The sequence below is a fragment of the Trichosurus vulpecula genome, chromosome 2, assembly GCF_011100635.1.
Source record: "Trichosurus vulpecula isolate mTriVul1 chromosome 2, mTriVul1.pri, whole genome shotgun sequence".
Lineage (NCBI taxonomy): Eukaryota > Metazoa > Chordata > Mammalia > Diprotodontia > Phalangeridae > Trichosurus > Trichosurus vulpecula.
In genome coordinates, this window is record NC_050574.1 from 136015127 (window position 1) to 136029184 (window position 14058).

The following is a 14058-nucleotide window of genomic DNA, read 5'->3' on the forward strand; positions in this document are numbered from 1 at the left end:
TAAATGTCTTTATTAAAATGCAGTCAACCTTCTCAGCAGATGGCCATTGTGATCCCAAGGAAGATTGTTTTGCTAATCAGCCCTTGTTTATCATGTGCCAGCCACTTTGGTGATTGGTGGGGGGGGGGTTGTGTTTCATTTTGTTTTGATGCATTTTTTCTCTGTTCTTCTTGGATCTTGGTTTTCCAGATCCATAAAATGAAGATACTGGACTAAGTGACCTATAATATCCCTTCTAAGTCTCAAAGGAGTTTTTAATTTAGCGTGACCTTTGGTTTCACCCCTGACCTCACAGGGTTGTTATAAGAACAATGCTTCATAAAACCTTAAAGTATCATTGACAGTAGCATTATGCCTGAAAATTGTCATTGGAAACCTTCAAAAAAGACAGGTCCCTTCAGCAAAGGGATTACACTGAACATAATTAGATCTTTCTCTGATGATTCTTCACTTTTGCAGTGAATGGCCTTCAAGGTCATTACTTCGAGCATCAATCTTGATTGTATCATGTGTCTGCGGAAAGATAATATATGTGTGTGAGAGATTAGGCTCCATCTTTACCAACTCCAAGACATTTCCTGAGACTTTATCATTAAAATAAGTCATCGGTAACCTCCCCAGTTTGGTCTTTTCTATCAAAGTTGAGTACGCTACACTCACCACCCCCCCATGCCCCCCAAAGTACATTAATTAAGATTTGTGATCAGTAAAGGCTTTACTGGAGAAGGCTCTAAACCAGGATTGTCAAGGAATCAGGCAAGTGAACTGTGAATGTCATTATTCTTGATGTCCAATTATTCAGCCTCTGACTCCAACTTAAATCACTTTTATCATTAACTGAAGCTTCAATGCCAGTGTCCTTCAGGAGATATGGCTTCATAAAGCAATCCTTGCTATAAATGACTACACATGAGGAAAACCTTTTTGTTCCTTCCCTGTAGCCTCACCTCCCAAACAAACAAAACAACAGTGCATGTACTGTGTTAGTAAGCAGAAATATATGGCTGGGAACTGGGGAAGGAAAAGACAGTCCAGTCTTAAGTCTAATAATAGAAATCAGAGAAATGAACTGTTTTGCCTTTTCCCAGAAACCAGTGATACTTCTCTCTTCTCTAAACTTCAGAGAAAGTATTAGGATTATAGAATGTATTAAAAAAGAAAACAAGAAGAAGACAAAGGTAAAGGCTTTTCATTTATAATATATGTCTTCAAGAGATTTCATAGCATAGTAAAACCTGAAATTTTTGGAAAAAATTCATCCAGTACAAACCTTACTGGAGAATAATTCCCCTCCTTAACTGCCCATAAAATCCCCAACAAGAGTCATGCAGTTTCCCCTTCAAAACTCCCAGAGAGAGAAATCTATTTCCCAAGGCAGGCCATTCTGCTCTTGGATAGCTTGAATAATTTATTAGAAAGTTTTTTCTTACAGAAAGCCAAAATCCACCTTTCGATAATCTCTACCTATTCCTCTTAGTTCTGCCCTCTGATGCCAAGTAAAATAAAAAAAATTCCTCTTATATATAAAGAGTCCTTCAAATAGTTTAAAATGGTCATTATTTTGCCCATGGATCTTGCCTTCTTCAGGTTAAGCATGGTCAGTTCCTTCAATGAAGCTACCGTTCAGCATTCTTTTGCATCCCTTTATCATCCTGCCTGGACTTGAACTTTTCAGTGGCCAGTATTGTACCTGTACAGTTGGGTTTCTGTACCAAAACTATACAATTTCACATTAATCCCTATTGGATTTTATTTTATTAGCTCGAATTCATTGTTTCAGGCTTTTGGGGATGATAATTCATTGTTTTAGCCTATGATGGGCTTTTGGGGATGATAATTCCATCACCTAATATGTGCTTTGTGTTTATTTTAAATTTTATAAACATAATCCTTCATTAATGTCATTGCTAAAAATATTACATTGACAAGTGTTTATTAAGGGCCTGCTGTGGGCCAGGCAATGTGCTAAGAAGCCGTGGGGATAAAAAGAAAGGCAAGAGACAGTCCCCGTTTGCAATGAGCTCACAGTCTAACAGGGGAGCCACTACGCAAACAGCCATGTACAAACAAGATATATAGGAGATAGAATGGAGATAATCTCAGAGGGAAGGCAGTAACCTTAAGGAACTACTGGGAAAGGTTTCTAGTAGAAATTAGGACTTTAGCTGAGACTTGTAAGAAGTCAGAAGCCAAGAGGCCCAGATGAGCATGGGGAGAGACCAGGCATAGGGGACAGCCTGGGGTCAGGAGATGGCATGTCCTGTAGCAAAAGGGAGAGGTTTTGGTGACTAAATGACTTAAACTTTTCTCTACCTCCTAAGACCTTTTATTTTTGTCATATTTCAGTCAAATAAAATTAAGTCCTGATTTGTAAAACATTTTATAATGCAATATTAATTTTTAACCAACAGGTCTTATTTTTACCATGATATCTCACAAAACCTTTCAATTATTAAGTTTAGCATCCTGGCATCCTTCATGTCCATAAATACCTATAGTGTTCCTATGTGGCCAGAGGGTATCCCTTCCTCCTCCCTGTCTCTTAGAAATGAGTAAAAAGGTACAGTGAATGATGTGAAGAGTGTCTATGCCTTTTCCAGAGGATGTGCATTGATCTAGTGCCCCAGAGAAGTCAGAGGACCTAGATTTAAATCCCAACTCTACCTTTCACTATCTGTTTGACCTTGGGGCAAGTTATTTAGCCCTTCTGGGCCTCAATTTCCTCACCTGTAAAATGAGGGAGTTAAACTAAATGGCCTCAAAGGGCACCATTCCAGATCTAATCTCATGATCTTATAATCTTTGTGAAGCTGCCAGAAAGAAGACCACATGTTGCAGCATTTAGTTTGGACAAGATTAGAATGCCTACAGATGTGGATGCAGATGTTGTTATGATGTCAGGAGGAATGCAGAGGCTGAGAAGAGTTTATCCGTGGAGGTTTCTAATTATGTCCAGTTGAGATTGTAGAGTATGCATGCATTCCTTAAATTGGAATTTGGTAAGAATGTGAGCATTAGTGCAAATAGCATTTACAGATAACTAAGGATAAAGGAATAAATATCAGTTCTTTAATTCACTCATTCATTCAACAAGCATTTGTTGCTATTTGCATAAGTCATTCACTATTGTCTATTAACAATTCTGGGCACTAAGAGGGGATTCAAAGGAAACAACAAAATCCTTATTCTTGAGGAGTGTACAATCTAATTGTAACACATTCATTTTTAATTCTTAGGAAAGAATGTTTTCCTTCACTCTTCTGGTTTTTCTCCCTCTATAATTACCAAGATAGTTAGAGAAAGTAGATAGTTGTTTACTGGACCTATAATTATTTGTTTTTCCTTCATATTGTTGCTATCCAAATGGTCTTCACATAATATAGACTGACCTTTTATGTAAAGACCAAGTTCTTTTCCCACTGGAAAAATTGCTGTTTTTAAGAAAGGTGGGTAGGATCCAGGCGCTTTTTTTTCCACACATCTCTAGACTTGATCTTTTGTATTAGTGACTTTTTTCCTTCAAGATCTGAACCAGACTGAGACCTCAAAAGCAATGCTCACATTTTGCCTCTTCAAATTATTAATGTCATGTTGTCTGCTACACATCTTTGTAGGTTCACTCCAAGTGTAATTGTGAAATCACAGAATAAATATTTCTCAGTGTGAAGTAGAATGTTTCAGTTTTAACTCAATCTTTTTAAAGTATGACTTATTTTCATGCACTTCTGGAACCTTTTAAAAGTGAAACACAGTCAGTGTAGGAGAAAATACATTCTCAGAATCAGGGGAGACCTTCATTTAAATTTTGGACCCAACACTTCCTATGTGTGTAAGCTTGAGCGAATTATTTATCCTCCCTGGACCTTAACAACCCCTACCACCACTACCACCACCAGCACTACTACTACTGCTACCACTACTACTGCTAGTACTACTACTACTACCTAGCATTTGTATCACATTTTAAGGTTTGTAAAGCATTTTATACATGTAATCTCCTTTGCTTCTCGTAACAACCAGTCAGGTAGGTAGGTGCTATTGCTAATATAATATCTATTTTATGGAAAAGGAAACTAAAGATATGAAAGGTTAAACGTCTTACCTGGGGCTCACAGAGCTAGTAAGTACCTGAAGCAAGATTCGAACTCAGGACTTTCTGACTCCAAGTCCAGTACTCTGTCCACCGCATGACCTAGCCAACACAGGTTAAATGGGTATAATATATGAGGATTAAATGAGATCATGTATGAAACCATTTTGTAAATGAGAGCATTAAAGAGATATTATGTTGTTGTTACTTTTGTAATTATTACTTAAGTCAGTAATTTCCTGGCTTATGGGCTGTTTATTGGAACCCAAGACTGTCCAGATAACAGGATCATTTGATTTAAAGAAGAAAGGAACTTTAGATATTACCTAGTCTAACCCTTTTTGCTGTAGATGAGAAAATGGAGACTCGGAGATGTTGGGCGACTTAAGAGTCAGTCCACTCACTAACTGGGTGACCCTGGGCAGGACACTCAACACTCTCTGGCCTTCAGTTGCCTCGTTCTATCAGTAAGGCAATCATAACAATGTAGATGACAATTGTCAAAATGCCCGTGTGGTTCTGTATCGCAAAGTATACGAGACTCTCCATGTAGAAGGTAGAAGAAGTGAAGCATTTGTTCAGACACCAGAGAACCATATTCCACAAACCACTTATCTAATCTTTCAGAGCACAGTATCACAACATGGAGCCTCGCCATCCCAGAACCTCTCTGACCCCCTGCTGGGGTCTAACCCGCCCCCCAAAACAAACTCACAGCACAGCTAAGCCAGCCAGTTCAGTTTTAACTGTCACAATGGTGGCCGTTAACAGCCATAACTGTCAGCATTTCCTGTGACATAACTTCCTTTTCCTGTCAGGAAGCCCCGCCCACCACATGTGGTGGGCTTCCTGTGACATAAGCAGGTCACATGGCCTATTAAGGAATGGGTGGGAAAGATCTTCAAATCTAAATTGCTGCTACACTCATCTATGCAATGTTAGGACTGTGCTTGATGGCCCATAAGGGTTCCTTCCAGCTCCAAATCTGTGACCCTGAAAAGACTTAGGTTTCTCTGTTGAGACAAAAACAGACAGAACTTTATGGCTTACTAGTTATGTGACAGATACCTGCAGTCTCGTAGATATTTTGCCTATGTTGTGTTGGGGATGGCAGCTTGGTGGGTGATGAATAGAGCTCTGGGCTTGGAATTAGGGAGATATCTTCATGAGTTCAGATGTGTCCTCAGGTGCTTACTAGTTGTGTGACCCTGGGTAAGTCACTTCACCTTATTTCCTCAGTTCCTCATTTATAAAAGGAACTGGAGAAGATATGGAGCAAACCACTCTTTACCAAAAAAAGTCCCAAAATGGCATCACAGAGAGTTGGACAAAATTCAACAACAACAAAACGTTGGAGACTCACACTTCTGATTATGTTATCATCAAATATCTAGTACATTCTTAGAACATTCTTCCTGGTTGAGGAGTACTTTAAGTAACAGAAACAATGCTCTAACTGTGTTCTTGCTCAAACCCATACTATCTGCTCTCATTCTATATACCTGTATTGTAACAGGGAGTAAGTAATTTGTGGAATTAACAGCTTTAGTTTTTTGAGTTCCTAATTTTTTTTTTTTTACTTCCTGGCACCGTTTGGGAGCTAATAGTTTAACTCTAGTGGTTGTCTCTCTACATGAACCAGGTTTACTGGAATTTACCAACTGGTTGGTTCATTCAAATAGTTCAACCAATCTGTGTATGTCCACAGTCATGGGGAAAGGAAATATTAAATTAGAACTTTAGCCATTTCCTTCTTCTATCCAGAACTGAAGGAGAAGAGATTAAATGACATTGTTCCACTGAAGAAGGAACCTGTTCTTATTCAAACTTTGTATCTCCCCTAGTGCATAGATAGGGTGAGGACAGAACAAGTACAATAAATGTGTGTGGCATGAAGGAATTGAAAATCATTTGATTTCCCAGCATATTAGATCAGTCATAAAATAGTTTAGTTTGGGAATTCATTGGGCAGGTAAAAAAACAGGCTTTTTTTCCCCTCCCATTGGAATAATTAGGTTTTTTGAAAACCTGCTGAAGTTACTAGAGAAACTACTGTTTTTAATGGTGTCAGCTACTGTCAAAAATTTTTTAAGCATCAATAATTAAGTTGTTTTTGTTTTTTAAGTAAGGCACTGATTAGAGTTACTAAAGAAAAGTTCATATACTACCTGTTTAAAAAGAAAAACCAGGATACCCATTTGGTATTTACTAGAAGGAAATAACTCTTGCTGCCACTGGCCACCTAGTTCACAAAGTTGCAGATATAAATTTGGAAATAATTTATAGGCCATTATGCTTTGGTCAAAAAATTGAAAGTAACAAAATATGGATAATTGATCTGTTTGGTTGCCTTAGGTTGTACAGTAAATTATAGATAGATCTAGGAAAAAAATTATTTAAAGTCTTATGGCTTTCTACCATCTACTAGGGAATTCTGCCTTAACAGAGAAGACACATTGAAACAGAACACCCCATAATGATGGTTGGAAAAAAAAGGATGAGATCAAATTTGGGGACAAGGATTTTTGTCTCTGTTCAGCTGGTGTGCCCCTCTTGGTTTGCTGTGGTTAATATTGCAGCAACGATCATAGATTTAGACCTGGAAAAGGACCAGCCTGGTCCAAGCACCCCTCAGAGATGAGGAAACTGAGGCCAGAGAAGCTAATTGACTTTCCTAAACTATTAACTCATAATACCTATTAATAGGCAGAATCATGATTTGAATATCTTCTGAATCCCAATCTTTTCATTAAACCATGTGGCCTCATCTCAAGGCAGTTTCATTTTATTGTCATTTATGTCCAATTACTAGTCTTCTTGACCTCAATATTTAACTCAGTACATCAAAGTACATGAGTGTCGGCAATTAAGGAAGTTGAAAGACTGCTTGGTGCATATGTTTTCTCTCTTTATAGTTTTGTTTTTATAATAGTGCTAGACTAATTTTTGCTAAATCACTGGGAGACCTATTGCAGTTTTCAGACTTTGAGCTTAAAGGTAAACAAATGCACAATGGAAATGAAGGATTATTTTTGAAAAGGTACTGATTAAATGTATTTGCACAAATGTAATTAATTTTTTTTAACTTTTTACTAAGATGGCATTAAGGAATTTTCTGTGACCATATTCTGAAAAACATTCTTAGCCTCAGACTAATAGTCTCTTCTAGTGAACTGGGCCAAGAAAGAGAAAGAGAACTCCTTTGCTTCATACCAACAATGTAGGAATACTAGGCATGAGGGAAATGCTGAAAGGAACTGGCATTATTCTTGTCCTTGGAGCTTTACCTTTTTATCGCATAGATAATAAATGCCCAGTGATCACCATTGTGCAAATTAGAATGTGACAAATGCTGAAGATGTATACACACTAAGGACTATAGAACCACAAAAGAAAGACATTACTTTGAGCTAGATGCTGAGCAAGGAGGGCCAGGGAGTATAAGGGACTTATACAAAGTCACACAGAAAGAGTCAAAGAATCAAAGGTAGGATTGCATTTTAGATCCTCTAGGAATTTATAGCTAACATTTTCCCCATTACACTAGTTAGACCTTCTTATTTTAAAGGCAACTGAGGTCCAGAGAGGCTAAGTTACTTGTCCAGGGTTAGTGCCCAAGATAATAAGCATCATGTGTTATTGTGTTTGTCCTTTGTTCTTGAAGAGGACCATGACATCAGGGAAATGATGAAATGACTTGCAGTGGACTTTGATTTGAGTGAGGGAGGGCTGTGCAAGGTCACCAGCCTCACTCTCTCCTCCAGAGCCATCTGGGTCCAGTGGCCTGATATACATCATGACAACTACAGCATCACATGCTAGGTCTTGAGTGATGGAATGATGTTGATGACAGATGGAAACAATAAGGAAAACCTTTCCTTGCTGAGACAACAACATGAGTACAGAGGCAGAAAAGCTCAAAGGGGGCAAGAGTGAGGATGTGGGTTGGTTTTGTCTTGGGCATTTAGTTTGTGAAGATTTTTAGCTTGAGATTAGCCTGAAAAGATAGTCTGGGGTTAGGATCTAGGAGACATGAATGGAATTTGAATTTTATTGGGTAGGCCGTGAGGAGATTGCGGAACCCTTTGAAGGGTTTTGAGCAATAGTCTTCCATGTCCCAGTAAGAGACATGGTAGAAAATACAATGGACTGAGAGTCTGGAGACCTGAATCCTGTTCCAGCTCTACCACTTAGGGGCTGTGTGGTTCTGAAAACTAAAGAAAAGAATTTAATCTCCCTGTGCCTCACTTTGATCATCTGTAAATTATGTACAGTGTTGGACTAGGTGATTTCTCAGGTATGATCCACCTCTGAAATTCTGTGCTATTGCTTCTTCCTTGTGATGTAGAATTGGTAAGACTTGTTGAATGATTAAGCAAGAAGTAGAACATACTTTGTGATTTTACCCTGGATGATTTTGAGGGTTGTCATGACATTAACAGAGAAAGGGACTGGATCCAGAAAAGCCAAGAACTTTGGATTTTATGGCCCCAACAATTGTTGGCAGTCAAGACTTTGCTTGATAATTCAACCTACTTAATGAAAAATCTGAAGAAACGTCATTAATGGAAAATGTTGAAATAAAACACGAGAGAAGCCACATTGTATCACAGGGCATTTTCTAGTTACATTTTTATTCAGAATACCTGGGAGAATCTAGGAGGAGGTTAACCTTTGGATCTCAGTTATTTTTGAAGTATAATGCTTGAATAATCCTATTTCATAAATCCCATTGAAGAACATTACCTTGTAAATGTCTCATGAAGCAGAAGAATCACAGGGACGTTTGAAATGTGAAATGCCTTTGGTCTCCTTGGGCTTTCACTTTATCCTTTACCTTGTCCCACTTATTATTTTGTCTCAGGCCCCTCTTGAGCTTTTAAACTGCCAATTAGGCCAAATGATGACGACTATGGTGGTTTTGAGATCAAATGTCTGTGGGGGATTATGTCGAAACTATCAAAAAAGCCATTTAACTTGTGGCTTAAACTGGATCTTTCCTTGGGTCTCAAGAGGCAAATGGTAAGTGTGTCAACTCATTGCTTAGCCAGATGTGATCCATCTGGCCTTTGGCCTGAATCCAACTCATTTGGGTTGGGTTGGGTTTTCAAGTGTTACCCAGAACCATGGAGAAGGTGATGTGATCACAATTTCAGCCAGCAAAGTGGACAGAGAGGTAAAAGATTTGGATAGGACCCAGGAGGGAACCTTGTGATAACTCTATTAATCACTGGTGAAAACTTACTTAGGGTGAAAGCACATTCCAAAGCCGTACAGTAAGGATATGGCTGTATTTTTAAGTCTGTCTCTACAGAGGTAGAAAAAAAAAGTGAGGTATTTTTGTTTTTTTTTAAAGGTGGCAAGTGCTTTTCAATTGTGTTCATTACCCAGAGATCTTCAGGAATGCAGTACTTCATGAAATCAAATGAGAAAATATTTTTAAAGCATTTAGCACAGTGTGTGACACACAGTATGCAATGTACAAATGCTAGGTACCATTATTACTAGTATTATTAAAATGAATGGATGTTTTATTCACATATGATGCTTTTGTCTGATATACTAGTATTGGTTCTTAGAATTTTTCTTTCTATTCAATAATGAAAGTAGGCTGGCCTGAAGAAATGCCTGGCACCTTCCTGCTGTATATACAGTCAGCTCTTTTAATTACACATTTAATTTAAGAGCTTATTCTCCAGCCTTTCTCTTAAGCTGTCTTTTGACCTGCTCATTAACACATCGAACACAAGTTCCTCAGGAGAAGAAAATGGCAGCCAGGTGCAAGGGTCTAGTGGCAACTTTGGCTACTTTGGTAAAGGGATTGAATGAAAAAAGGGGTTAAATCTGCTAGTTAAAATTGTAATTTTTCAGTTAGCTTCGAATTTCTGTTACTTATGCTAAGATAGTCTTTCATGAGTAATTGAACTCAACCGATATTTACTGAGTACCTACTAAATGCAAAAGACATTGTCTTTGGCACTGAGGATGCAACAGTAAGTAATAAAGAACTGATTGCTGAAGAGAGAAACTGGGACATGGCCATTCAATTCAACTCAAAAAAACCCAAAATGTTTGTTAAATGCCCACAACATGCAAATCACTATGTTGGGCACCAGGGATTAAAAAAATTAGAAAGAGCATATCTTTGCTTTGGGGAGCTTGTAGTCTTTGGGGTGGAGGGAGGCATTGGTAGTGGGTGGTTATATGAGATAGTTGAATAAAGAAGCAATACAAGATAGAATGTGAAAGGTCAAAGGAGAGATACAACAGTTTTAGGAATGTTTCAAGACAGGCCTCGTTTGCTTCAGCAGGGAATGGGGAATGAAGATCCAGGGAGATTTTATAAACGAGTTGGCACCTGTTTTGGCCCATAATGGAAGAGTAGGATTTCAGTAGTCAAAGATGATGGAGGAAATGTGTTTCAGACACAGGAGACAGCTAGCATGAATGCATAGAGGAAGAAGAATGTGAGATGTGGTTGAGCAATAACTAGCGTTTTTGTTTGGCTAGAGTGTAGAAAATATGAACAGGAGTAAAAAGAAATAAACTCTGGAAGGAAGATTGGAACCAGATTGGAAAAGAGAATTATTTCAATCCAAAATACTCAGGCAGAGGGAGAAGTACAGATAAGGAATATATCCCAGCTGCCTTTAACCACTGTTCCCAGGGCCCACAGGTAAGGGCAGGGCTATATCCTTGAGCTAAATTCCCACTGTGTAGCCTAGGTTACCATTTACTGTGCCTCAAGTCAGCAATATGGCTTCCCAATCTGTCTCAAAGGCGTCCATGGATATGGGTCCCCACCTGTACCAAGAAATGTCCTACCTACCTAATCTGTCATTTTTTAGTTGAACTCCTTCCCTAGGCTTGACAAAATACTTACATTGTATGTATATGTTTTTGTCTTTCTAGGTATAACAACAATCTTAAGATAAAAAATAAAATAAAATTAAGTGATATGTGGACAGCAAGCTGTGTGGATGAAGTGGGTGAAGGGAATACCAATACTATGAAGTCATTTGTTTTAGGATGGCCTATTGTCAACTTCGTTGCCACTTTCAGGTAGGAACTAAAATGTGACCCTGATGATTGTGTTATTTCTATTTTTAGTTAGGTACTCAATTTTCACTGCTCAGCTGTAGCATTCACAAAGGATTCATAGAGCAGAGAAGTAATGCTTGTTTTATTTGGCTTAAGAAGACAAAATTAGAGTAGATTTTGTGGGGTGGCAAATTTGGGTTATAATGTAGGAAAATAATAATTTCCTAACAAATAGAACTGTCCAAAGTGGAATGAGCTGCCATTGGAGATAGTGGGGCCTCTATTCAAATATCCAGAGGATCTTGAACTAGAGGGTACCTTAGAGGGTGTCTAGTCCAACCTTCTCATTTTACAGATGAGGAAATGAGACCCATGGAGGTTAAATGACTTGCTCAAGGTCACATAGGCAGCAAGCAGCAGAAGTGGGATTTGAATCCAGGTTCAGGTTTGACTACAGGACAGTGCTCTCTCTGCTGTACCATGTTATACATCTCTCTGTCTTCTTTGTCAAGAATAGTGGCTTTTGCCCAGGGTTAGAGGTATGACCACTTATCTAGGCTCTTATAGATGAGACTTATGTCTTAGCAAAGAATTTGACTCTGTGCCCCGTAAGATCTCTTCTTTTGAATATTCCACAATTCTGAGAAATTTTTCCTATTTGTCCCCAAAGGATGGCCTCAGGTAGACAGCCCTGGCCAGTGGGATACCTAATGGGTGTCTGGGGAAGAAAATCTTCTGATAACGGACCACTAGGGTAGGGTACTGTACGTGGACAGAAAGAGGGAAGGATGAACATCTAGTCAAGAAGAAAGTGGGATATTTGTGAGAGTGACAGTTCCATCATCAGAAATCAACAAACAGAAGCCCAATAATCACTTGTCAGGGATGTATAGAAAAGATTCCTACATTTGGTAGAATATTCTATGCCCAGAATTCTTTCACATTTAATAGGAGAGAGTAAAATATAAACTAGCAAATAATATCCAATTTGTTTCCATGGAACACTCAAATAACATTATAGTTCCAGCCTGAGTTCATATTAATTACACTCTTTGAGGTTTCTAAAGTCACTGAAGAGGGCTTATATTTTCCCATATGAGTTTTTCACTAATGTGTTTGAAGAATTGACAAAAGAGTGTTTCTCATTCGGCCTTGTTATAAAAAGGTTTCCACAAGTGTAGACTTTACCTTTGGTGAGGTCATGAGTATGATCCTTTGAGACTGGGTTGCACAGAGTGATTTAATAGAGAGGTACATGGGAGGAATGAGTAAGTTGTAACTTATTACCAATGGAATTGTGGAAAACATAAAAGGTATAAAAGAGATGTATGACCAATATGAGGACAAGAGGTCAATGGGGTGTGCTCCATACCTGTGGATAGAATGCCCTCATTGATGAAGTCATAGAATCATTAAAACATTTGTAATGGTCAGATAGACAGGTAGGTGGTACAGTGGATAGAATGCCAGGCCTAGATTCTGTAAGACACATCTTGGTAAGTTCAAATCTGGCCTCAGATACTTATTAGCTCTGTGACCCTGGGCAACCCTTGTTCTTCATCTATAAAATGAACTGGAGAAGGAAATGGCAAACCACTCCAGTATCTTTGCCAAGAAAACCCTAAATGGGATCATAAACAGTCAGATACAACTGAAAGGACTGAACAACAATAATGGTCAGATGACTAATATTGTTATAAAGTAATACCGAAATATTACTATGAAGACACCCAAATTGCTCAGAGCAATGAATATGTTGTTAACATTACAAATCCTGCCATTTCACTTGTTACCATACAAGAGCAGCAGGGCACCACCAGATGGTTAGACCTGGTGGTTAGATGGTTTGATGTGGTATCTCCAGATTGTGTCACAGAACACCAAAGTTGTGACTGTTGTGTAGAAGGGTAGGGAATTATGCCTCAGGAGTTAGTCATAAGTTACAGTGGAGATAGATAAGAATTCTATCTGCAAGATCCCTGACCAAGTGATCCTCTGGCCTCTGTTTAAATAATTTTCATTGATGGAGAACTCACTATTTTACAAGGCACTCCATTTCTATTATTGGACAGTTTTAATTATTAAGAAGCTCTTCCCTATATTCAACTGTAAGCTGCCTCCCCTTAACTCCTAATGAGTTCTAGTTCTTTGAGGCCACATAAAGTACAACGGGCCCTGGTTATCTGAGTTCTCCCAGCAAAAATGTGTCCCTATTCAACTATCCCTTCCCCTTGACACTAGCTCTGTCCTCTTCTTCATCAGTGTTAAGTAGCTGATGGTGATAGGCTCTTCTTAAGAGAATGATTTGAATGTCAAAGGATTAAGGAAGGCCTTGGGGATAATTGATGAAGAAATGGAATATTTGTAATAATTACTTTCTTTATGACTTTAATGTAAAAGTCAAATGTAAAATTGTTTTATAGTGCTGTCCTAAAATTTTGTTGGAAAAATTATATCCCCCAAAAGTCAGCATTTGATTCATTGTGATTATTAGTGAAGAGGCACAGTGTAACCCACATTTAGTTAAATGTTCCCCAAAACCCCTCTTATTTTCATAATTTTTGCTTTCTTTTTTCAGTGTAAAGTCACAGTAGAAATTTTCAGTATTCAGTTTAAATTCACTTTTAGAGGACTCTTCTGGTACTAATCACAGACAATGACATTCTGTATAACGGGAAGTTTATTTCTTGCATTTCTCAGTTAATTCACTTAGTGTTTTAGAAATCCCTCTCTCCTCCAAATCAGAATTTAGGTCTTGAAAAATAACCAGCTGTTAAGGGCTTGTTTGTTAATTAACTTATCTCCTCTCTGACAGCATTTCCCTTGAACGTTTACTGCTCATTTAACTTCCACTTTGACCCTGCCTGCCCAAAGCTGTACCAAACCACCAAAGAGTACTCAGTATGCCCTCCCACAAACCATCTGTG

At 38.3% G+C, this 14058-nt stretch overlaps 1 protein-coding gene across 1 annotated transcript in view; it reads left to right on the forward strand.

The window, feature by feature from the left end:
• Positions 1 to 14058, forward strand: part of ARHGAP20 (Rho GTPase activating protein 20) — a 160197-nt gene that overhangs the window by 81935 nt on the left and 64204 nt on the right. The window contains exon 4 of the mRNA XM_036745309.1: positions 11003 to 11152. Coding sequence (XP_036601204.1) covers positions 11003 to 11152 — 150 coding nt within the window. The remainder of the gene's footprint in view (positions 1 to 11002; positions 11153 to 14058) is intronic.